We start from the raw sequence: 27,299 nt of genomic DNA on the forward strand, positions 1-27,299 counted from the left end.
GGAGGAACTGGGAATCAAACCCAGGTCTCCAGCATGACAGGCAAGAATTCTGCCACTGAGCCACCATCACACTGCCGTTCATAACATTTTAATGTTACATAGTTTCCAAATTAATTAGTTAGATATATACTTGGGACATAAAAATGTATTTTAAAATTCCATAAGCACCCAGATTTAGTAACTTTTAAATTCTGGCATGCATACTTCCAATCCTGTTTCTGTTCTTAAATATGGGCATAAGTATAAATATGAACACATAAATATATGCATATATATATATATATATATAGGTGTGTGTGTCTGTGTGTGATGTAATTGAATATGTACAGATTGAAGAGTTTGGAAAAGAGAAAAGTGTAAATAAGAACCATAATTTTTATAATCTAGTTTTTCACTTACCAATATATTGTGATGATTGTGCCTAATAATTCAAAATATATCTAAAATATCCTGTTTACTACTTAATTCCATTAAAATCCACCATTGTTTGTCATTTGATTATCTTCTAAAATTCGTTCTTAATGCAATAATTGATCAAATTGGTTGATGAACTAAATGCATGTGTATGCTTCTGTCCACAAAAATTGTGACCCAGAAACAGAAAATTTTGTAAATACTTCTTTCTTCTATACATTCTGAATGATCAACAAATAGAATGGGCAATTATTCATGCATTCAACCTTGTAAACACCCATAAAGGTAGCTTTGCTGTAATAGAAAATATACTTGATCTTGATTTAAAATTCCTGGCTTCAAATTTTGGCCCTGAATCTACCCAATTTCATGACCTTCAATAAAATACTTACACATGAATTTACCTCTTTCTCTTCATCTAACAGATTGGATTAATAATGCCAAATAATATGCATAAAGTCCTTATCATATTTTAGGGTTAAATAAGTATCTTTAGATATCATTATTGGTAGTATTATCATAGGGAAAAATAAGAGGTGTTCTGAAGTTACTCAGATAAATATGTACATTGCAGCCTCATTGTGCTGGATAGATACAGATGTTTCCTTTTGACACATGGGGAAAAAGTGAAGCTTTCACTATTGGGAGAGCCAAGGGACATGGAAAATCAAAGTGGACAAAAAGTCTTAAGACATTAGAAGCATAAGAACTGGATGAGGTTCACATGCCATTGGCTCATGTCCACAGCAATAGAACTAAGCACCTTCACCTAGCCAAGTTGACAACTTAATCGAACTACCATAGGTCCACCCCTCATCAACTTGGCAACTATATGCATCACCATAAATGATATTAAAGTGGCACAAATTCTCTTCTGGCTGTGGACCTATGAATCTCAAAACAGGCTATCTTGTGCCAATATGCAAAGAAGGGACATTCACCGGATCCTTAGGGAGAAATTGGAAGGAAAATCTGCAGGGTAAACACTACTGGGTTTCAAAGTCTGAAAGTCATTTATTCTTTAGCTTTAGAAAGTGGCAGTCCCACTCTTTCCAAGGGCCTATGCAGTGGCCTCCTTCCAGATCAACCTTGGGGAACATTGAGGGGACCGCCTTTTCCTCAGCTCCACTCTCCAAGCATCAGGGCCACTCCTGGGCTCTCTGCCATTTCTGGGGCATACACTCAACCCCTCCATGTGGTGACAGCCAGGCTCTTCCCAGTCCCCCAAGGAGCATGCTGTACCTTCTCCAAGGCCTGAGGCTGCATGACTCTTCCATTGCAACAAGGTGGGAGACTCATCCTTGCCCTTAAGGGTGAACTCACCCTCTCCATACATATGGGTGGGTCCACTCTACTGGCCAATGTTTTATGGCCTCAGACCCAAGCTTAATGGTTTTCACTCTGCAAATTCCAATTTGTCCCTTTTGTGGCCACCTTTGTCCAGATTGGCAGTGGTTCTGTTTACACCAACAGCTTCTTCAAGCACTCCAGGAATTCTCCATCATTCTTTCCACAGTTCCTCCAAAATCTTCACCTTAGCCATCAAAAAAACCATTCCAACATAGCTGGTATTTGTAAACTGCAGCAACACCCCACTCTCTGGTACCAGATTCTGTTCTAGTTTGCTAGCTGCCAGAACGCAACACACCAGAGATGGATTAGCTTTCAATAAAAGGGGATTTATTTCATTAGTTCTTCAGAGGAAAGGCAGCTAACTTTCAACTGAGGTTCTTTCTTATGTGGGAAGAGACAGGGTGATCTCTCCTGGCCTTCGCTCCAGGCCTCTGGGTTCCAACAACTTTCCCTGGGGTGATTTCTTTCTACATCTCCAAAGGCCTGGGCTGAGCTGCAAGTATTGAGTTGAGGTATGCTGAGCTCCTTGGGCTGTGCTATGTTGAGTATCTCATTTAAGCACCAGGCAATTAAATCAAATATCATTCACTGCAGCAGGCACACCTCGTAGCTGACTGTGGATATAATTAACACCAGATGAGGTTCACGTGCCATTGGCTCATGTCCACAGCAATAGAACTAAGCACCTTAACCTAGGCAAGCTGACAAGGGGTGGACTATCATGGTCAGGTTCATGTGTCAACTTGACCAAGTGGTGGCACCTGTTTTATGGTTAGGCTAGTGCTGGCCTGTCTGTTGTGATGAGGACATTTCATAGAATTAAATAATGATCATGTCAGCTGCATCCACAACTGATTTCATTTGTAATCATCCAAGGGGAGTGTCTTCTGCAATGCGTGATGCCTAATCTAATCACAAAAACCCTTTAAGGAGGATTCAGAAGAGACAGGCTCTTTTCCTGCTAGTTAACCTCTCTTGTGGAATTCATCCAAACCCTCCATTGGAATCATTGGCTTCATAGCCTGCCCTGTGGATTTTGGACTCTGTGTTTCCATGGTCATGTGAGACACTTTTATAAATTTTATATTTGTGAGTGTTCCCTGTTGATTCTGTTTCTCTACAGAACCCTAGCTCATACAGGCACATAACATTTATGATTGGTTTTTTTTTGGTGGATTGTCCCTTTTGTTAATATATAATGTTCTGCTTTGTCTCATAAACTTTTTGTACTGAAAGTTTATCTTGCCTAATATTGTATAGATACCTTAGCTGTTTCTTGGTTACTGCCTGAATTGAATAACTTCTCCAGCCTTTCATCTACTTGTATCCTTTGGTCTAAGGTGAGTCTATTATGGATAGCATATGAACAAATTATTCATTTATCCATTTTACCAATCTTTGCATTTTAATTGGAAAGTTAATACATTAACATACAATGTTCTTACTCTTTAGATAATACTTCAACTATTTTGGCTTTTATATGTCCTATTGCCTTTTTTTTGGTCCTCTAAGGGACCCTTACTGACTATCTTCATTTCTCACTCTCCTCCAAGTCTCTCTTCCCTGTCTTTTGTATTAAACTGGCATAAATGCCCTTTAATATTTCTTGCAGGTCAGGAGTCTTGCTAATGAATTCTCTCAGCTTCTGCTTTTTTAATGAATATTTTTAAACTCTCCCTCATTTTTGAAGAATTTTGCCAGTTGAAGATTTCTTGGGTGGCATATTTTCCCTTTCAGTAGTTTAAATTTATCATACCAGTACCATCTCACTTCCATGGTTTCTGAAAAGAAATTGGCACTTAATTTTTTTCTATACTTTTACTGAGATAGCTGCACACTCCATAAAAGCCATTCAAAGTATAAAATAAATGGTTCACAGTATCACCACACAGATGTGTATTCACCAGCAGGATCGTATTTAATACATTTGCATTACTCCAGAAAATGAAAGTTAAAAGGAAAAAGAAAACCCCAAACATCTCATACATATTATCCCTCTTACTGATGACTAGCATTGCAATCTATTAAAACTGCAATCTACAGTTTTAAGACTTACAATTGAGGGAGGCTAACTAAGAGAGTGTAGTATTGAAAGATTATAGTAAGAGAGTCAGTGGAACAAAATAAAACATCCTGAAGTAGATCCATACAAATAGAAAACTATTTCTTTGCAATATACTTATCAATGATTATCAGAGATCAGAGCTACTGGATTTCAGTTCCACAACTTCAGGTACTTCCTTCTGGTTATTCTAAAACATAATCTATAAAGAAATGTCTGTATAATGAGTCAGTAACCGCAGTTGTTTACAGAATTCCAACTTCTCAGTTACACCTCTTTCTTCTCATTTATTTTCATCCTTCAGCATTACCTGGGTAAGGGCCATTTTAATTTTTTCATGCTGGAAAGGGGTATTGGATTTCTGGGATAGATGAATTAATCTGGTTACTTTCCTGGAGTGACTGGTACTTACGGGTTTCAGGACTTATCTTCCCTATGATCAATCTGGAGGATTTAATTTTCTGAGAAAATAAACTTACTAAGCAAACCTTTACATAATCTTAGATAGAGCATAAAGGCATTCCCTCAAGTTTTCAGGAATACTGTTGTTTGTGCTATGGTGTACTGTGCTAGTGTGAAATATCTCATTACAACTTGCATAAGATAGCTTCCAGAAAGACTTCTCAACCCAATTTGAAAGTCTTAGCCACTGAAACTTTATTTTATTCCATTGTCTTTTCCTCTCTTAATCACTCTCAACTCATGTGAACAAGGCAAGGATCATCCTGAATATCAAGTCCCACAGTGTTATAGAGGCTTATATCATTAGAAGTCATATCTCATAGATGGGGAACAGTAGTGAGTTTATTTACAGTTGTTGGCATTTAATTTAATTCCAATTATGTTGTATGAAATGTACTGCTTTTCTCTTAATGCTTTCAAAATCCTCTATCTTTGGAAGTTGACATTCTGATTATCATGTGCTCAGAGTGGGTTAAGTAGGGTTTATCCTGTTTGGATTTCAATGCATTTATATCTTTATGTCTTTGATAAGACTTGGGAATGTTTTTTGCCATTATTTCCTTGAATATGCTTTCTGCCTCTTTTCCCTTCTCTTTTACTTCTGGGAAACCCATTTCATGTATGTTTGTGAGTTCTATGTTATCATTCAATTCTGAGAGATGTTGCTCAAATTTTTCCATTCCTATTTTTATGTACTTTTTCTCATTTTTATTTCAGATGTCCTGCCTTATAGGATGAATTCTTACTAATTCTTTCTTCTGCCTGTTCAAAACCGCTGCTGTTTGACTCTAACATATGTTTAATCTCATCTATTGTGCCTTTCTGTTAATTTTATTCCAGGCTATCAAATTCTTCTTACATGCTCACCCAAGTGTCTTCTTAATGTCCTTTAATACACATTTTCCTTCATCTCTGAATTGGTTTAGGATATTTGCCTGAATATCTGTGAGCAGTTGTTCCAGTTTTTACATCTCTCTTTTTAATTTCTTCCTTTGCCTGGCCATGTTCTTGTTTATTAGTATGGCTTGTACTTTTGTGCTTATTATTTGGGCCATTACTTAAGCTGTTGAGATTCTGAAGACTGGTTTCCCTCTCTTGTCTAAGATTTTGTTGTTGATAGGGTTCTGTTACAGCTCTTATATGGCACTGTGTTTGTATTTCCCAGTCAAAACAGTGCCAAGGTCACATGCAGGGGGTGCAGAAGAATTCCAAAGGGACTTGGACAGAGAACCAGGAAAACCACTTCCCAAGATGGCACATTCCAAGGCTTCACAGATGGCACAATTTGGAAACAACAAAGGCAAGATATTTTAGCACTCAGTCTGCTCTTTTCCTATGGCAGTTGGAAATAATGGCATTTCAGGAATCTGCCTGGGTAGGACCAAAAGGAGAGAGGCCTAGAAATCCAATTTTTCAGGTCAACTCCTGGACCAGGCTCTGCTGCATCCACCTGTATTCTTGGCAGAGGGAGAATTTCCCAAATTCTTTCAGCCCATAGTAGTCCACTAGACAGGAAGTAGGATTATCAGAAGCTTTTTGTCTTGGGGCTTGGGGATGGGCACCATGAGACATGGCTAATCGAGCCATTCATGGCAACTTCTCTATTTGAGTAAACAATGGTATTCCAGGCACCATGGGTTCCTGTGTGGAATAGGGAAAGGCTATGGGATCAAGATGTCCAATTTTGTTAAGCAACAAATGTATTAGAACTGTGCCATGTCACCCTGTTTCCAACGTGGCAAGGGACTTCACAAATTCCATTCCACAGCATTCTGACATAGAGGAACTGGGCTGTCCAGAAAGTACTAGACTCAAGGGTGGGCAGTAAGTGCAAATAGGCACAGCCAAGTCAGTTTCTCACTATAATTTCTCCATCACAATTTCTTTCTCTTCCTCCAGCATGGTGCTCCACTGATCTTTTCAGCCCAGAATGGCAGCTTTTGACAGTTTTTACCTGTCTTCTAGGTGTTTTTACTAATGGAAACTCTGCACTTCTTATTCCAACATCTTCCACTTCAGAGATTTTTATTGCAAGCTTATAAGACCACCAGTATCCAATTTAATTTCAGCTTATAGGATTCTGTAGACTTGTCTCTGTCTGAAAACTGCTTGATATATCCTGTACTTATATGAACTTCCCCATATCAGCAAGGTTGACCTGGTGAATCCCATAACAAGATTCAAGGTGAGACTTGACTCCTGGATACATGACTAAGTAAAGATTTGCCTGAAAAAACTCTTGGTATTTGAACAGTGGAGTTTAGGAAATGGTATAACACCATTGTAGAAAAATTACCCCTGACAAAGATCTGATTCTTGGCACTCCATTCTGAGCACTGTCTACCAATAGCATAGACAGTGTTTGCTGTGTTTGCAGCTTTATCTTTTTACATGCCCCAAATTTTCCTTCTTCCTGCAAAAAGACATAATTTTATGGCTTTTCCTATGATGTAAATTCAATCAAGGAATGTCTTAGGATTGGTATGGAAAGAGAATGCAGCAAATGGAAAAGATCTAGAATATCCATTCAAGATAATTTGAAAAATATTTAAGATTTCTCAGCATCCTTAAAATACAAAAATAAAATTTCAATATTAATTACAAAAATTGTATAAACAAAGAAGTTGATATAAAATATGCAATGTGAGAGTCACCATATATGAACAATCTCTTTCATTATGCTCTATACTTTCTCAATGTAGGGGAGAGATTTGTGAAAGATTAAGGAAAAATGGCAAAATTAGGAACTAATGAAAGGTTTTATATTTGATGACTATCCTAGACTATTTATTTCATATGCCTTCTAATTGGACTTTATGAATCTTCATGTTTCCTAAAGACAAGGTATCTTTTGTGAGAAAATAGTAGAGTTATATGGATTATCAGGAATTTTTAGGGTCATAATATTGGGTGTGGATGATGGCATTGATGCTTTCAGGATATAGCCCCATGAATTTCATTTTCATTATAATGAGAAAACAATTTTTCCATATGTATGTAAGAGTTCATACAGTTATCAAGTTGACATCACTAGGGTTGGAGTAGGTGGATTTCAGGTCCTTTTGGATGGGATGAACTGAGGAGAGGACAGCATCAGTCTGGGGTTTGCTGTTGGAGTTTAGGCCTGTATCTATTCAGGAGGAAGCCATGGGAAGACTCAAGCTATCATCATATGTGCTTGCCAATGTGTCAAGCACATGAGAGAATATCTCAGGAACAATTCCAGTTTGAAAAGCATGAGCTGAAATGGACAAGGAAACCTTTTCCCACTCTAGGGACAATTGGTAAAATTCAAAAATGTGCTGTGGATTGGACTTTTCATTTTCTGATTTGGGTTTGTGTGGCTACATAGGAGGGTGTTCCTATTTTGAGGAAACATACCCTGGTGTATTTTGTGTTAAGGGGTAAATGTGATGAAGGTATAACCATTGGGATTTTGAACAGACCAGGCATTCTTTACATTGTTATTCCAATTTTATATATAAAATCTATACATTCAATAATTATTTCAAAATCTGTTTAATTACCTTGTCAATATCATGTCATTGAGGGAGAACTAGTTTAAATCCCATTATAGAGACTAAATGTGATAAATCCACATCAGTCAAATTTGTGATACTAAGACTAACCTTAGTTAAGGAGGGAGTGAGTGAATATTACATGAATGGCCACTTTGTATTCAGTGTTATAAATGATGTTGTGATACTATAGAAACAGTATTATATTTGAATTCAGTTTTTACACATGCACTCCTTCACCTGGGAACTCTGAAAACTGATTGTCCTTTAGGCAAGGCTGAATGCTAAGGAGAAAGGCACTTACTTGTCTCTTGTTAAAATATTGAGTAAAGGCTTTCCCACATAGATGATGTTCCTAAGGTTTCATTACAGTGTGACATCTCTTATGTTTTCTAAGGTTAGAATAACATGCAAAGACATTCTGACATAAATTACATTCATAGGGTTTCTCTCCAGTATGACTGTTCTCATGTTGTCTAAGGTTAAAATATTGGCTGAAGGCTTTCCCACACAGATGGCATGCATATGGCTTCTCTCCAGTGTGAGTTCTTTCATGTTGTTTCAGGCTACAAGAATGAGTGGAAGACTTTATCACATAGATGACATTTATATGGTTTCTCTCCAGTGTGAATTCTGTCATGTACTCTAAGATCAGACTGAAGAGTAAAGGCTTTCCCACATAGATGGCATTCATATGCTTTTTCTCCAGTGTGAGTTCTCTCATGTTTTCTAAAGTAAGCACAATGGGTGAAGACTTTCTTACATAAGTGATATTCATAGAGTTTCTCCAGTGTGAATTCTCTTGTGTTTTCTAAGGGAATAACAATGGGTTAAGACTTTACCACATAGATGACACTCTATGATTTCTCTCCAGTGTGAATTCTCTCATGTTCTCTAAGATGAGACCCAAAAGTAAAGGCTTTCCCACACAGAAGGCATTCATATGGTTTCTCTACAGTGTGAGTTCTACCATGTTATTTAAGGCTAGAAAAATGAGTGAAGGCTTTCCCACATAGATGACATTTATAGGGTTTTTCTCCGGTATGATTATTCTCATGTTGTTTAAGGCTAGAATAATGGATGAAGGCTTTCTCACATAGATGGCGTTCATATGGTTTCTCTTCAGTGTGAGTTCTATCATGTCGTTTAAGGTGAGAAGATTGAGTGAAGGCTTTCCCACATAGATGGCATTCATATGGTTTCTCTCCAGTGAGTTCTAGCATGTCGATTAAGGCTAGAAGGATGTGTGAAGGCTTTCCCACATAGATGACATTTATAGGGTTTTTCTCCAGTATGATTGTTCTCATGTTGTTTAAGGCTAGAAGAAAGAGTGAAGGCTTTCCCACATAGATGGCATTCATATGGTTTCTCTCCAGTGTGAGTTCTATCATGTCGTTTAAGGTGAGAAGATTGAGTGAAGGCTTTCCCACATAGATGGCATTCATATGGTTTCTCTCCAGTGTGAGTTCTATCATGTTTTTTAAGGCTAGAAGATTGAGTGAAGGCTTTCCCACATAGATGGCATTCATATGGTTTCTCTCCAGTGTGAGCTCTATCATGTCGTTTAAGTTGAGAAGATTGAGTGAAGGCTTTCCCACATAGATGGCATTCATATGGTTTCTCTCCAGTGTGAGTTCTATCATGTTGTTTAAGTTTAGAAGATTTAGTGAAGGCTTTCCCACATAAATGGCATTTATAGGGTTTCTCTCCAGTATGAGTATTCTCATGTCGTTTAAGGTGAGAATAATGGGCGAAAGCTTCATATGGTTTTTCTCCAGTGTGAGGGCTCTCATGTTGTCTCAATTCAGAATATTTAGTAAAGGTTTTTCCACATAGATGATATTCACAGGGTTCCTCTCCAACATGAGTTCCATTGTAATGTGTATGGCCAGAATTCTGAACAAAGGATTTCTCAATTAGATGACATTCATATGACTTACTTCCAGGGTGAAAATTCTGTTGTTGATTAAAAGATGATAGATCATTGAGGGCTTTTCCAAATAGATTGCTGAAGTAGGATTTCATTCCTTTGTGAGTTAACACATGTTGAATCACTCTGGAACTATGAGTACAATCTTCTGGCAACTTACTACATATAATACCATTCTTTTGAGTATGAGAATTCTGTTTCTAGGAAGTAGAAGAGAAAATGTAAGAGGTTTGTCCATAGATATCAATCCATATACATCTGAATTCTAACCTAACCAATCAGTGACAATCTCCAATTAAAATATTTCCCAGGTTATTTATGAATCATTTTAATCTTCTGCATGTACAGAGATCTACTCTTTTGTAGCTTCTCAACTGCAGAACTTTCTAATCAGTCTTGAAGATTTTATAATGTTTCAGAGATTGAGTAGATGAGCTGCATTTATAGAATTATCTTTTCATATATAAGGAAGGTTATATTATTGGGCTCAAATGAATTGTTTTCTATATTCAAATTATCACAGACTTTTCCTGGATTCACACTTAAACCAACTTAAAGTTAAGTGATTGTACCAAATTTTTAATTTATATCACTTCCAGGTATCTATTTGGAAGACCAGGGTTACAGCCATAATCCTTACCAATGACATGATGGTAGATAAGTCTTTTTTGCAGATATGATGCACAGGTAGCATTTCTTGTTCTTTAACACTACCTTCCCTGCCTGAAAGAACTGAAAAACCAATTAATTTCTAGACCAGCATTAGGAAGATGAATATGTTGAAGTAGCACACATAACCATATAATTGTTTCTAAAATGACAATTATCTGAGAAAAAAAATCAAATTAAGGATTACTTGAGGTAGTAGAAACCTTTATATGACACTATCAATTAGAAAATATTTTCAAGATTTAATTATAGAAAAAATTATTTCAAAAATATGTTGAGCAGCTAAAAAGAGCAAAAAGCATTGAAGCCAAGGATGAGAAAAGGGCTGTAAGTGAAAGCTTAAATCCAGTTGTCCATAGACGTCTATTTTGTCAATGCCAATGACATTTGAATACAAAGTGATAAGTATTTGATACTTTGAACTGAGGAATTTTCCCCAATATGTACATGTACAATTCAGAAAATATAACTTGCAGAAATTTGCAGGTGATATTTGAGTCACTCATTGACAAGGTTCCTCCTTGTCCTGAATACATGTTCCAAGGAAGTGCTCACCTGAATTTTGGTTTTGAAAAAATCCAATTCCTTCTTCACACAGTTCTGCCCCTTGAACCAACTTTGAAGCTACATCTGATTTGCAGACTGGATATCCTGTTTACGGGGGGAAATACAAGAAATTTAGAGTTCTGTGCACTTAACAATATATTATCATGAAGTCTAGTGAAGGTGATTGTGTAGTTTGCAAGCTGTTGGAATGCAATATACTAGAATTAGTTTTATAAAGGTGAATTTAATAATTTACAATTTTATAGTTCTAAGGACATAAAAGTGTCCAACTTAAGGTATTAACAAAAGATTACCTTTGCTCAAGAAAGGCCAATGGGTCAGAAACACCTGTCATCTAGGTAGGCACATGGCTGGTGTCTGCTGGCCACTTGCTCCTGGGCTCAATTGTTTTCAGCCTCTGTTCCTGTGGATATTATTCAATTTTCATCTTCAGGGCTGGCATTCACCTCTTGGCTTCCCTTGGCCCTACACAGGTTCTGTCTTGCTTACCATCTTAAGGCACATTGTACTGGGCTCCATGGATCTCCAAATATCTGTGTCCCTATTCTCCATGTGTCTGCCTCTCAGTTAGACCTGCTGTGAAATTTCTGTTGGATTTGATCTTTCTGTCATTTCTGATTCTCTCCATAATATTCTCTCTTTTGAAAGGTTCCAGTAAACTAATCAAGACCTACCTGTAATGGGTTGAGTCACATCTCCATCTAATCAAAAGTCAAACCCACAATTGGACATGCCCCATCTCTGTGGAGATGATCTAATCAAAATTTCCAACCTAGACTTATTGAAGCAGGATTAAAATAGCTGCTCCCACAAGATTAGATCAGAATTAAAACATAGCTTTTCTGGGGTACATAACAATGTCAAACTGGCACATTGCAACCTCTGGGCCCCCCAAAAGACATGTATTTTCAATATATAAAACACATTCACTCCATCACAATATCACAAAAGCCTTAAACCATTTCAGTAACCATTCAAATATATTAAGATGTTAAAGCCAGTAAAAATTCTCAATGAAGTCAATTATAGACATGGTCTGCTCTAAGGCATAAATACTACTCTGGCTCTGGACCTGTGAAATTTAGAGCAAGTTATCTGCTGTCAATATAGAAAAGTAGGACAGTCATAGGATACATGTTTCCATTGCTATAGGGATATTAAAAAAACAAAACAGGACCACTGTACTTATACAGTTCTGGAAACCCACATGCATTCTCCATTAGATTTAAAATTATGAGAGGCATATAACCTTTGGGTTTTAAAAAGCAGCATTCCCACCCTTTTCAAGGGCCTATGAAGTGGCCTTCTTCTCTCTCCAAATGTTGGGTTTGTTGCAAAACTGAAGTTCTTTAGGAGCAACATATTTTTTTCAGCTCTACCTTCTCCATACTTGGGGCAGCACCCAGGATCTCTGCCATCTTGGTGGCACATGGTCAACCCCTCCAGAACAATGGTGTGTCAGCTGGGCTCCTGTCAATCCCTAGTTAATGGACTTCTCCCTTTCTAAGGCCTGCAGTGGCACAACTCTTCCTGAACAATGAAGCAGAAGGTCTGCCCTCTGCTTCCAGGTCAAATGCACTCTCTCCATATGTATGGATGGGCCCACTTTCCTGGCCCAAGTTTTCATGTCTCCAGACTTTAGCTTCCATGGTTCTGCCTCTGAAGACATTTTACCTCTACATTATTCTCTTTATACCAGACAGGCAATGGTTCCAATTATACAGATTCCATAGTACTTCTGTTCATTTTCTCTGAAATATACTGGGATCAAGTGATCAGACAAGTCCTTTTTGGATACTCTCTCCAATCCTTGCTTGTCCTGTAATGCCTGAGTAACTTCCATGCTTGGATAAATTCTCATGTGGGGCCCAATTAACAGTGGTCTCATTTTGTGGAAACCAAAATTTTCCAGTACACCAATTTCATTTCCTTTGTAGCCAAGAATCCAGTTCTCAACTTATCTCTTTTCCCTCACATTTTACTATAACCTTCAAGGAAGAGCCATGCATGCTGCATTTTCCATATTTAATTTCAAAATTTCTTCTGCTAAATATCCAATTTCATCACTTTCAAATTCTACCTCCCATCTACAAAGAATGCTTTCCTTCCACTTTGGAATGACATGCACATCATTTCTTCAAGTCAGAGGTGTCTGTTACACCTCTGTCAGCTGGGTAATCATGTGGCTGGCATATGCTGGTCCCTTGCTGCAGGTTCCATTTCTTTCAGCCTCTGTTCCAGTGAGCATTCCTCACTTTACTTCTCCAGGTCTGGCTTTCATCTTTTGGCTTCCCTTGTTTCTCTCCAGATTCTGCCTTGCTTAACATCTTATACAACATCTGCTGGACTCCAATCATCTCCAAATATCTGCATCCCTATTCTCCATCTTTTCAGCTCTACTGTGAAGTTTCCGTTGGCTCTGATGTTTCTGTCATTCCTGATTTTCTGATTCTCTCTTTGAAAGGATTCCAGTAAACTAATCAAGTCCTACCTGGAATGGGTTGAGTCACATCTCCATGGAGATTATCTAATCAAAATTTCTAACCTACACTATTGTAGGATTCAAAGAAACAGATGCTTCCACAAGATTGGATCAGGATTAAAACATGGCTTTTCTGGAGTACATAATATTTTCAAATGGGCACAGTGATGTTCTAGCTTCTTATGCTGCTTTAGCAAAAACCATGAAAGTGGTTAACATAAAATTGGAAATTTATCTGCTCATGGTTTTGAAGCCAGGAAAAGTGTCCAAATCAAAGTACAGTTGAGACAATGCTTTCTCCCTAACACTGTTGCATTCTGGAGCTGGCAACTGCTGACCCTGTTTCCTTAGCCTGTCATATGTGAGGACACAAGCAGCATCACCTGGTCTCTTCCTTCTATTTTGGGTTTCATAATTTCAGATTATTTCAGGTATCTTTCTCTTTCATATGAATTTTATTCTCTTAATAAAATTCTCTTATAAAGTATATCATTAATAGGATTAAAACACATCTTCTTTTGGGTGGTGCACTCTTTAACTGAAGGAACCCACCAAATTTACAATTGGTATAAAAGCACAGCTATATAAAAAAAAGCACAGGCATGGATTTTAGTTAGAAAAATGTTTTCTGGGTACATACAATTTCGAACTACCACATTCCACACTGTGTAACCCAGAAAGACCTGTTCTTTCTATAGGCAAAATACATTTAAATTCTATTAAAATTCCACTAAATATCATCCCCAAATTTAAGCCATTTCAGAGGCAATGCTTAGTACAAAGTCTAATCAAAATTGGTTATGGGTGTGGTCTGTCCTGTAGCACAAGTGCCCTCTGCTTTGTACCTGTGAAATCTAGAGAAGAATGTACAATGGGGTAACAAGCATAAAATAAACACTTCCATTTTATTGGTAGGTGAAAGGAAAGCACAGTTCATGGTTCCAAACCCTGCATGGCATACTCTGTTACATTTCAAGTTCTGAGAATCACATATGTAATGAAATTTTTTCCTCCAAGGCTGATGAAGTGACAATTTCAGCCCTCCCAAGTGCTTGTGCAACAGTCATGCTCTCTGTAAACACAGGAGTGAAATCCCCAACCTCTGAGGACTTTGGGGTTGTGGCCTGACTCTGAAAGCCCTGGGGAATAGTCACAACTCTTTCAGAACAGTGATGTGGCAGAGAGAAATTCTACAATCCCAATGGGTTCTGATTCCACCATCTGAAAGTGTGGGGTGGTACTCAACACGGGGAGAGGCCAACACACTCCAAGCTGTGAAAAAGACACACCCTTTCTACATATATTGCTGGATCCACCTTCTTGCCTGAGATGTCTTTGGTCCAGATCTGAGCTTCAGTGGTTCTGCCCTTGAAGTGATTTTTCCTACAATCTGTCCCTTTTCATTGAAGCTGCCAGTGGTTGTTCAGACAGATTTTGAAAACAACCTGTCAGTTGTGAATGTTGTACACAGAGATCCAAACCATCAGGCAGAACAATATTCCACAAATTGTTCCTGGATAACTATACCTCCAATCTTGAGTAGAACAGAATTGCTGACTTGTCTCATGTTTAATTAAACCCTCATATTAAGGCTATTCTCTGGGGGCTCACTTTCCAGAAGCTTCAGGTTATCTAAAGCACCAATATCTGGTTTCTTTAAGCCCATGACTTCAGTTCTTAGCTTATCACATTCCTCTCACATTTTAGCATAAGTGGTGATTAGAATTCTGAACTTCCCATGCTTATCTTGGAAATTGCCTCAGTTAAATACCCAATTTCATAAATGAAGACCTGTCTCCCACACAATATCAAAACTCAATAGTGACAGGAATCATCTTTCCTCTTGTCTCCATATTATTGTTTCCTTCTAGGACATTACTGGAAATACCTTTCACATCTATACATCTTTGAATGCCCTCTTCAAAGATATTGAAGGCATTTCTATAAATGACCTCACAATCCTTCCAGCCTCAACCAATTACCCCATTCTGAAGCTGTATTGCCATTTGTGGTATATGCAACAAAAGCACATCAAATGCCTGGGCCAAACTCTGTCATTAGTTTCCTAGGCTACTTAAGCAAATAGCATAAAATGGGTTGGTTTAAAAATGGAAATGTAATAGTTTATTGTTTTAAGCCTCAGAAAATGTCCAAATCCATGCATCATCAAGGCAACATTTTCTCCCCAAGGCTGGGGCTTTCTGAGACTTACAAATGGAAACCATTGTTCCTTAGCTTGCCATATGGGAAGATACATGATGCTGTCTCCTGGTTTCTTTCTTTTCTTCAAGGTTTCATTGACTTCAGAATTTTATACCTATTGCTTTTTTTCTCTCTCTCTGAATTTTATTCTTATAAAAGACTCCAGTAATAGATTAAAACCCATTCTGCTTGAGAAATGACACAATTTAATTGATGTAGCCTCATCAAAATTTAATACAATTTTTCACATGTGAAATAATGAATCAGATTTAAGAATATTCTTTTTTTGCAGTACATACAGCTTTAAACCACTATTATGACTAAAAAAGAATATAACTGTTGAAGGTCAGCCAGGGGGAAAGTACCTGGAACATAGAATATTGACCATTTTTCACCATCAAAGTGTTAAATCTTGATCTTGTGCCCAAATATAGTGAGAACTTCTGGTTGCTGAGCTAAGCTCAAGAACAGACTGCAGAACACTCTATATTTTCAGACAAGGAAAATTCTAGATTTCCATAATGGTTCATTATGATTTTGACAAAGAATTCAAAAACATTGTGATGGTTAAGTTCATATGTCAACTTGCCATGTGAGGGTGCCGTTTTCTGGTCAAGTAAGCACTGGCATAACCATTACTTCAAAGACATTTCATGGATGATTAATAAATTAAAGGCTGCTTGTTCTAGTATGCTAGCTGCTGGAATGCAATATACCAGAAACAGAATGGCTTTTAAAAAGGGGAATTTAATGAGTTGCTAGTTTACAGTTCTAAGGCTGAGAAAATATCCAATTAAAACAATTCTATAGAAATGTCCGGTTGAAAGCATCCATCCAGGGATGGATTGGTTCTAGAAGGCCAATGAAGTTCAGAGTTTCTCTCTCAAGTGGAAGGGCACATGGTGAACACAGTCAGGCCTTCTCTCTTGGCTGGAAGGGCACATGGCAAATATGGCATCATCTGCTAGCTTTCTCTTCTGGCTTCTGGTTTCATGATGCTCCCCAGGAGGCGTTTTCCTTCCTCATCTGCTTCATGGTGCTGCAGCATTCTCTGCTCTCTCAGAATCTCTCATTCTCCAAAATATTTCCTTTTTTATAGGACTCCAATAAACCAATAATGACCCACTCAAATGGGTGGAGACATGTCATCCCCTAATTCAATTTAACAACTATTTTTGACTAAATCACATCAACCAGGGAGATGATCTCATTACAGTTTCAAATATACAGTTTTGAATAGGAATTATTCTACCCTTATGAAATGGGATTCATATTAAAACATGGCTTTTCTTAGGGGGCATACTTCCTTTCAAACCAGCACACTGGTTTACTAAATCATTACTTGGTTTATTGCATCTATGGCTAATTACATCTATTATCAAATAAGGGAATGTCTTCCACAAAGAGAGAATTAAATTAGTTGGATTTAATTCAACTTGTTGAAGACTTTTAAGGGAGAAGAGAGAACTTCCATGTCTTTTTCAGCCAGTGAGCCCCTCCTTGAGAGTTCATTGTTGACCTTCATTTAAGTTGCCAGCTAGTGCCTATATTATAAAATTTTGACTCATGCATCCACACAGTTGGTGTGAGATACTTTTATAAAATCTCATATTCATAGATATCTTCTGTTGGCTCTGTTTCTCTGGAGAATGCTGAGTAATACAGTAAGTTCCCTTGGAACATTCTAATTTAATGTGGAAAATGATATGCCTGTTGTGTTACTATTATCATCAGAAACCACACAAAATCCCTAGAGCACAATAATTATTTAGGACATATTTAATATCCTTATTTATCCTCATAGAAAATACTCATTGTATTTCCAACATTGTGCTGAGTGTCTAAAATTGAGTAAAAAATACATGGAATTTGTGTTCACAAAGATTATATTTTAGTCAGGGGAAAAACTAGATGTAAATAATAAGTAAAGAGACAAAAATCTTAGATAGTTTTTCATGTTATGAAATAACATAGAATGTGAATATAATGTAAAATCTAAAACAATATAAACAAACTGTTCTAGACACTTCTTAAGGGAATTAGATAGGTGAGTTTGATACTCACCCACTGAGAGCAAATGACTGATATTCTCCAGCATCACATCTCTGAACAGCCTTCTCTGGGATGAATCCAGAATGACCCACTCTGCCTGAGTAAATTCTATAACTACATCTTTCAATTTCAGTAACTCCTAAAAACATCAGAGATACAAGTGTTCAGAAAGGGCCATCTGCCAATATTCAGAGTACAATGGGAGCATGAACTAAGGAATTGGTAACTGTTGCAGAAAGCTCAAATTGCATTTGTGCTTCAAGTCAGATGATTCTCAATATTGAACAACTGTCTTTCACAGGTATGGACACATACATATACACACTGATTATTTTAAAAAGTCTCAAAAACACATGGTTTAATATAATCTTGACATTTCCCAATAAACTGGTCATTATGACTTACAGATGGTGAGGTATAATTTGCATTTCAGCATCAATAACAAAACATTTTCTACCTATTTCAAGTAAATATACAGACTCATCACAGGACAATGTATACCCATGCATTGCCACTTTTATAACTATAGTTAGATTACTGCCCCAGTTAACCTGTTTTCTCTCATCTATGACATCATTTCACAAACAGTTTGAAATGTTGAAAGATCTAATGAGCCTATGTGTAAAGTACTTTGCATCTGAACATAATATACAGCTATATTATTCAATAGAATGGCAGCAAACTTTGCAGCTAAGTATAACATATACAGAACTAAATAGGTATCATGGATAAGTTGGAACAGTGTATGCTGCTTCATTAAATTTTCCATAACTTCAAGAATTTATCATGAAATAGAATCATGGATCAGTGGCTCACTTCAAAGACTTCTGAAACTCCTATACCAAAGGATGATCCTAGCTGCCCATTCCAGGGATATGAGATCATTCAAACTCAATTTTCCTTGGGATCTTCAAAACCCATGCTCATCCTCTCTTTAATATCTTCACCTCCTCTTTATGTTCAAGAATAAAAGAAGGCCCTCAAATGATTCTGGTCTCTCCATTTCATCACAAAATTTCTCAGGGCCATGAATTTTACTTTACCTACTATACTCCTGAATGCAAGCTAACATTAAAGAAACAACACTTCTTTTTATTACTTCTATTTACAAAATTTGAATAAATTGCTTAAAATAATGGGAGAAGAGCAATGAGAACAAAAAGAAAGGGAAAATTTTAGGTATCCATTTTGAAAGTTTTTAAAATGTTCAAATATATGATTTTAAAACTTTAGGAAATTATGATTTGAGGAAAATAAATGTTTCCTCTTTTCCTTCTATTAACTAATCCTCACATTTGCTTCTCTCAGCAATGCAAAACCCTCCACCTAAGCAACTACAACCCTGTACTGATGAACTCACTTGCTGAACACCAGCTTCCCTACCAACTATAAATATCTGCTATTACTCAATTCTATCAAATAAACTACTGTACATCTAAGCCATTTGCAGGCATTAACAGGATCAATGAGTACATTATTTCTCTAAAGAGGACATGGGCTGAATGAGAACAAAACCCTCTCAGTTCTCCAGTGAATACAGAGTCTTGATGGAGTCTGCATCAAACTTGTGCTGGAGAGATTACTTATTGATGTATGATCATTGAGCCAGTTTGAGAGGATTGATGTACCCTTGAAAACCCATGTTTTAATCATAATCAATCTTGTGAGAGCAATGTGTCTTCTAGTCCCTATTCATTATTATAGGTTTGAAGCATGATTAGATTATCATTACAGAGATATGATCCAATCAATTGTGGGTACTAAATTTGATTAGATGGATCTACCTTGGTCTTGATTAGTTTGCTGGAATCCTATATAAGAGGAGCCATTTCAGACAGAATCCCTTTTGAGAACAAGAAGAGAGGTACAGAAACATGACAGAAGGATGAGAGAACCACAGAGTCTACCAGCCAGCAACCTTTGGAGATGAAGAAGGAAAATGCCTCCCAGTAAGTTTCATGAAGCAAGAGGTCTGGAAAGAGAGCCAGCAGATGGCACCATGTTTGCCATATGCCCTTCCAGCTGAGAGAGAAATGCTGAATGTCATTAACTTTATTGAAAAGTTATCTTTACCTGGATGTCTTAGATTGGACATTTCCATAGACATATTTTAACTGGACAATTTCACAGCCTTAAAACTGTAAACTAGCAACTTATTAAATTAACATTTTAAAAGCCATTCTTTTGATTCTATTATTTTCCATCATGTCAGCTAGCAAAGTAGAACAGATTTTGGCATCAGAGAAGCGGGGTGCTGCAATTTACAAATACCAAACATGTTGGAGTGGCCTTTTAAATGGATAAGGGGGAGATTCTGGAAGAGTTGTGGGCAGCTTGATAGAAAAGGCCTAGAATGCTTTGAAGAGACTGTTGGTAAAAATGTGACTCTAAAGATAATACTGATAAGGTCTTGGACAGAAATGAGATATGTGTTATTGCAAACTGCAAAGAATATAATCCTTGATTTAAAATGGCAGATAATATGGCACAATTGACCTGTGGATTTGGATGGAAGGCGGATTTTAAAATCCATGAACTTGGTAATTTAGTAGAAGAGATTTCCAAATTAAATATGGAAAGTGCAAACTAGTTTCTCCTCACATCTTATAGCAAAATGCAACAGGAAAGGGATAAGCTGAAACTGAATTCTTGGGTATGCAGAAATCAGATGCTGATTTTCTGGAAAATTCTGAGCTTCTGGAAAGGGGTACCCCAGAGTATACTGCCCCACATAAAGATTTAACCAAATGTGAAGACCACCATCCATTTCAGAGGGAGCCAGGATTGGACATGAATATATCCATGACAGATTTGTGGAAATTCCTAATGTCTGATGGACATGATCTGAGACTATTTTGTAGAAAGCCAGTGAAAATGTGGCAGGAGCTGTGTAAAAAGAACCATGCGCACTCAGGACAGAGAGGGACAGAGAATGGACATATTGGAGAAAAAATAACTTCAAAGGTAGAATTATGGAGGCTGAGATCTGAAGTCAAGAAGCCTCAGGCTTAGGAGACCCATCCAAGCATGTGGAGACAGTGAGTTTGCCCCAAAGAAAGAGGATTGACCTTCCACCTCATTGCAGTGGAAGACTGGTGATGACTCAGGCATTGGAAAGGCTATAGCACACTCTTTGGGGATAGGGGAGAGTAGGACTGCAATCACACGGAGTTGAGTGTGTATCCTAAAGCTTACAGGGAGGTTGGGCGTGGCCCTGCTGCTTAGAGAGGGTGGAGCTGAGTAAAAGGTGGTCTCTCCAGTGTCTCCCAATGTTGAATTCAGAGAGGCAAGCATAGGCCTGTAGAAAGGGTGGGACTGCTGCTTTCTAAAGCCTCAAAGATAAATGACTCTCAGATTTGAAATCTAATGGAATTTGCCCTACAGGTTTTTGAGACTGCTTGGGTCCTGTGACCCATGTGGTCCTTCATCCCTATGGAAATGGGTACATATATCCTATTACTGTTCCTCCTTTTATGTTAGCAGCAAATAACTTGTTTGAGTTTCACACTTGTTTAGTTTCACAGGTCCAGACTCAGAAGAAAATTTTGCCTTATAACTGTCCATGCCTGTAGCTAACTTTTATGAGAACTTTATTGGTTTTAACCTTGTATTGTATTTGTAATGTTACTGAAATGGTTTAAGGTTCTCTGACATTGTAATGGAATGAATGTATTTGGTATATGGGGAAAACATCCTTTTTAGGGTCCAGAGGGTGGAATGTGCTAGGTTGAAAGGATTTATGTGCCATAGAAAAATAGAAACTATGTTTTAACCCTAATCAATGTTGTGAGAACAACAGCTTCTTCTAATCCTTTTCCATACTACAGGTTGGAAATTTAAACAGCAAACTTGAATAATCACCATCCCAGAGGCCAGGATAAATATAACTTTAGCTCAGATCCTTGAATTGATTCTAAATGAGATTAGAATATTGTTCTAGCTTGTTAGCTGTCAGAATACAATATCCCAGAAATGGAACAGCTTTTAAAAAGGAGAATTTAATAAATTGCTAGGTTACAGTTCTAAGGCTATGAAATTGTCTAAATTAAAACAAGTCTATAGAAATGTCCAATCTAAGGCATCCAGATAAAGATAACATGGTTCAAGAAGGTGATGACATTCAGCATTTCTCTCTCAGTTGGTGGGCAAATGTAGTGTCTGCTAACTTTCTCTCCATTCCTCTTGCTTCATGACGCTCCTTGGGAGGTATTTTTCTTCTTCATCTCCAAAGGTCAATGGCTTGTGGATTTTCTGCTTCATGTGAATATGTCATTCTGAAGCATTCCCCAAAATGCTTCTTCTTTTAAAAGATTCCACTAAACTAATCAAGATCCATACAGAATGGTGGAAACATGACTCCATCTAACCAAGTATAATACTTACAAATGATTGCCCAAATCTCCATGAAGATAACTTAATCAAGTTTCCAACCTATATTGGTGAATAGGGATTAGAAGAAAACATTGCCCCTACAAGATTGATTAGGATTCAAGCATGTCTTTTCTAGGACACATAAATCCTTTGAAACTAGCACAAATGTCTATGCCCATCTGCTGAAAACACATGGTTAATTTCAGTAAAAATAAGTATTCCCTACTCACCAGTGGCTGCATGGTCAACAGCTCAGCTGAGAATTGTTTTCCTCAGGGTTTACACTCACAACAAGATAAGAACTAGGGGTAAGAAAAACTGAGACTGTAGAAAGAAGCTATTAGATTCTGGACTTACCATTGACTTCCAGGCACAACTTTCATGACTCTTAATCCTCCACCTGGGAATAACCCCAATCCAATAAGCAGGAACATGAAATATGCTCTAAGAGAATAACTTCCTTGTACAGATAAGATGAAAATCATTGAGTTCTATATCTTCATCAGCCCATGGTTTTCAGAGATTTTCCATTCCCTTCCTGACTCAAAATATTGGTCTGCACATCCAGAGAAATCACTGTGGATTTCTATCAATATGAAATATCCACCCCCATCCTCTCAACTCTCACCCCTGTCCTACACTGCCTGGTAGCTGTCCTTCTGAGGATATTTGCCTGAAATTTTACTGGTTCTTCCACATTAAATGTCTAATACTTATTTATGATCTCATCCTGCTGGATTGAGATAACAAAGAAACTATGATTTTATTATCAAGCATTTGTTCCACTTTGAGAGATCAATGGACAGCTGCTGTATTACAAATATATTCCTGAAAATCCCTTGCATCAAAAAGTAACATATGGACATGTGTCATAACATATCACAATCCTGATAGGTTCAAGAGGCTCAAATTAAATAGAATTAAGGATTTGGAATAAAACCCAAACTTTACTTTGAAATTAGTAAAATGGCAGTTGACATCTTATATTATATTACTAGTTTTCAGTTGTAACAGCTTTCATTTCATAATTTATAGATGTGGAAGATCTTCTGCTTTAAATTTTTATTAACATCATTAATAAATATATAATTATTTCATGGACAAATGATGATATTTTCTGAAAACAGTCCAATTAACTTATGCATTTGTTCCTGCATTCACATGAACAACATTGTAGTAAATGTGTTTGGAGAATTACAATTTATTTAATCTTTAAATTAGCCATATTGATTAAGGCAGATTTACCTATTTAACAAATTAAATGAAAAGAGGTTCAGAAACCTTAGAAAACCAGAAACTTTTCTAAGGTTTGTAATCTTAAAAAGTACATGGTTAGAAAAAGACACAGCCAGAGTTTAGATTTTTTCTGCTTGCTTCCCAGTTCAAATTCACTAAGGCTTACACCATTACTTGAATGCCACCTCTCATTTCAATAGTCAGATGATGCACCTTATTGTGAAAATCTCCTTTTCATATAGTTTGTTCTCACAGTTATGTCCCATACCCAGGTTCCCCTCCAATGTGAGAACTTTCATAAAATTGAATCCACAACCCAAACATAAACTTCTGGCTCACCGATGTTTACTATCCAACATAACTTACACTTACTCACATCAATATATATATTTACTGAGAACAATATTTCTTATGTCTTGCCTTGTCCCTGCTCCATACAAAGATGACTAAGATGTTGAGCCAGGTTTAAACATTGAGTTCCATTCCATCAGGGCACTCATAAAATTTGTTATTCTTCATGTATTAGTTCATTTGTCTATGCTTCCTACTAGTCTAAATTCATGAATTTATTCCTTGAATGATTTTAGGTAAGTTTCCCTGAGAAAAGTACTAATGAATTTTGAATATAGAGAAACTAACCTATAACCACTATAACCTAACCTGACCTCAAATAGCCTGAGCCTAAGTGCATGAGTTAAATTCAATAATTAGAGTGTAAATAATGACTGTCCTTTTTGGTTAAAATTCTCTTCCTTATAAAACAGAGCCCAAACAGGCCAAAAAGGCAAGTAAATCAATACTTACTGATGATGCTTTCATCAAACTCCACACTCAGAGGTTCTTTATCAGTCTAGAAAAGGTAACATTTTCATGGAGGACTCTCCTTTAATGAAGTTGACAGTGTGATCAGTCTATAATCCAAAACATACTCTCATTAATTCAGATGAAAGATACATATAATCAACACATGCCTTCTTTAACACCATCATTACCATCAAATTACATAAATTATGCAGATATCCTTTCATTCCCCCTAAAATCCAAAAACCAACCTGTATATTTTTTCCCAGAGAACTCACTCCTCAGTGATTTTTATATGCTCTGTAAATACTCTGGTGAATCTATAGATAGAAGGGCTCTACTACTCTTCATCTATAAAATGGCTTGTAATCAACCACCACTTCTAAGGATGTGAATATTAGTGTAGTCTATATAAGAAATATTTTTGCTGAAAAACATATACTCAAATAAAAATACATTCATTTGCTTTTTTGTGCATGGGCAGGTGAATATCATATATATAGAATCATACAGAATGAAGCATTTTGAATGTGACTTGTCTTTCACCGAGCATTACGTATTTGAGATCCATCCTTGCTGTATGCATAATGTTGCTGAGTGGTGTTTCATTGTATGAATGTACCACAGTTTAACCATTCACCAGTTGAAGGATTCTTAGATTATTTCCCAATTTGGGGCAATTATGCATAAGGCTGCTATAAACATTTGTATACAGATTTGTTTGTTAACCCAGGTTTTCATTTTTTTTAAATAAATGGCTAGGAGTGGAAATTTGGGTTATATGATATATGTGATATACATATGTTAAATTTTTCAACCATCAGACTTATCCCAAGTTTCTGTACAATTTTGCATTTTTACCAGCGATATATGAGAGTTTCAGCTGCTTTTCATTTTAGCCAAAATTAGGTATTGTAAATATTTTTAAAAGCCAGTCTAGAGTAGTGGGATGGTGGCTCAGTGGCAGAATTTTTGCCTACCATGCCAGAGGTTTGAGGTTTCCCTTTCATCTGGGAAGGCACATGGTTATGTCTGCTAGCTTTCTCTCCTTTCAAATGGATTCTGGATTTCAGAGAGCTTCTGAAGGGGTATTTTCTTTCTGCACAAGTGTTTCTCTCTGTGTTGGCTCTGAAGCATTTTCTAAATTGGTTCTCTCTTAAAAGACTTCAGTAAATGACCCAGCTTGAATGTATGGAGCCACATCTCCATGGAAAGAACCTAATTAAAGGTCCCACCCACAATTGGGTGGCTTAAATCTCCATGGATACAAGTTAATAAAAAATAATCAACCCAGGACTTCCGGAGAAGATGGTGGCTTAGTAAGACGCGCGGATCTTAGTTCCTCCTCCAGAACAGCTACTAGGGGAGTAGAAACGATACAGAACAGCTCCCAAAGCCATGACAGAGATAAAAAAGACAGCGTACCCCATCCTGGAATGGCTGACTGGCTGAGAGAACCCGCTCCAGTGAGATCGCCGAGGGGCATGGGCTTCACCGGGTGGGGCGGCAAGCGGCCGGAGTCACTCCCTTCCCCTTTCCCAGGCCGGCTGAGAGAATTGGACAGGCGGTCCCCTAAAACCATGGTGGCTGGCGCCCACACCATGCGCAGCCCCCCAGACCAACTCAGAGATTTGGATCGGAAATCCCCAGGACACGGAGAATGGTGATGGGGGGGCCTTCCAAACATGTGACTCCCTGGGAATGGTGCACTCTCCAGGGCTGTGGTGGCTGGTGCCCTCCCGCCATGCTTTGCACCCCAGGCTGACTAGGAAATTCGGACGGGTGCTCTCCCGGGCTGTGGCAGCCGGCGACCCTCCCCGCGTTCAGACCCCAGGCCGACTGACACTCTTCCAAGCCACTTCGGCTGGCAAACCTCCCCGACGGTGAGAGTTTTCTAAAGTTAAAGGACCCACAGCACCTTTTACTGTTGGCACCCGCAGACAAACATGTGCCACGAGCGCCACCTACTGGGCAGGATAAGAAAAACAGAACCCAGAGATTTCACTGAAAAATCTTCCAAACTGTTGGATCCAACACCCAGGGAAATCTGTCCAAATGCCCAGACGCCAGCAGAAGATAACAGATCATGCTCAAAAAATTGAAAATATGTCCCAGTCAAAGGAACAAACCAATAGTTCAAATGAGATACAGGAGCTGAGACAACTAATGTGAATATACGGACAGAAATGGAAAACCTCTTCAAAAATGAAATCGATAAATTCAGGGAGGACATGAAGAAGACATGGGCTGAACAAAAAGAAGAAATAGAAAAACTGAAAAAACAAATCACAGAACTTATGGAAGTGAAGGACAAAGTAGAAAAGATGGAAAAAACAATGGATACCTACAATGATAGATTTAAAGAGACAGAAGATAGAATTAGTGATTTGGAGGATGGAACATCTGAAATCCAAAAAGAAACAGAAACTATCAGGAAAAGAATGGAAAACTTTGAACAGGGTATCAGGGAACTCAAGGACAATATGAACCACACAAATATACATGTTGTGGTGTCCCAGAAGGAGAAGAGAAGGGAAAAGGAGGAGAAAAACTAATGGAAGAAATTATCACTGGAAATTTCCCAACTCTTATGAAAGACCTAAAATTACAGATCCAAGAAGTGCAGCACACCCCAAAGAGAATAGACCCAAATAGGCATTCTCCAAGACACTTACTAGTTAGAATGTCAGAGGTCAAAGAGAAAGAGAGGATCTTGAAAGCAGCAAGAGAAAAACAATCCATCACATACAAGGGAAACCCAATAAGACTATGTGTAGATTTCTCAGCAGAAACCATGGAGGCTAGAAGACAGTGGGATGATATATTTCAATTACTAAAAGAGAAAAGCTGCCAACCAAGACTCCTATATCCAGCAAAATTGTCCTTCAAAAATGAGGGAGAAATTAAAACATTCTCAGACAAAAAGTCACTGAGAGAATTTGTGACCAACAGACTAGCTCTGCAAGAAATACTAAAGGGAGCACTAGAGTCAGAAAAGAAAAGACAGAAGAGAGAGGTATGGAGAAGAGTGTAGAAAGAAGGAAAGTCAGATATGATATATGTAATACAAAAGGCAAAATGTTAGAGGAAAATGTTATCCAAATAGTAATAACACTAAATGTTTATGGACTGAATTCCCCAATCAAAAGACATAGACTGGCAGAATGGATTAAAAAACAG

General features: G+C 37.6%; 1 protein-coding gene across 1 annotated transcript in view; it reads right to left on the minus strand.

Annotated features, from left to right (window-relative positions):
- Positions 1-329: 329 nt before the first annotated feature.
- LOC143673293 (uncharacterized) overlaps positions 330-27,299 on the minus strand; it is a 233,802-nt gene continuing 206,832 nt past the window's right edge. The window contains 10 exon segments of the mRNA XM_077147610.1: positions 330-8,389; positions 8,391-8,589; positions 8,591-8,672; positions 8,675-9,018; positions 9,020-9,939; positions 10,380-10,471; positions 10,964-11,059; positions 17,724-17,850; positions 22,313-22,384; positions 24,123-24,229. Of these exon segments, the coding sequence (XP_077003725.1) occupies positions 8,165-8,389; positions 8,391-8,589; positions 8,591-8,672; positions 8,675-9,018; positions 9,020-9,939; positions 10,380-10,471; positions 10,964-11,059; positions 17,724-17,850; positions 22,313-22,324 (2,097 nt within the window). The 5' untranslated portion in view covers positions 22,325-22,384; positions 24,123-24,229 and the 3' untranslated portion in view covers positions 330-8,164.

Source organism: Tamandua tetradactyla, unplaced genomic scaffold, assembly GCF_023851605.1.
Source record: "Tamandua tetradactyla isolate mTamTet1 unplaced genomic scaffold, mTamTet1.pri scaffold_83_ctg1, whole genome shotgun sequence".
NCBI lineage: Eukaryota > Metazoa > Chordata > Mammalia > Pilosa > Myrmecophagidae > Tamandua > Tamandua tetradactyla.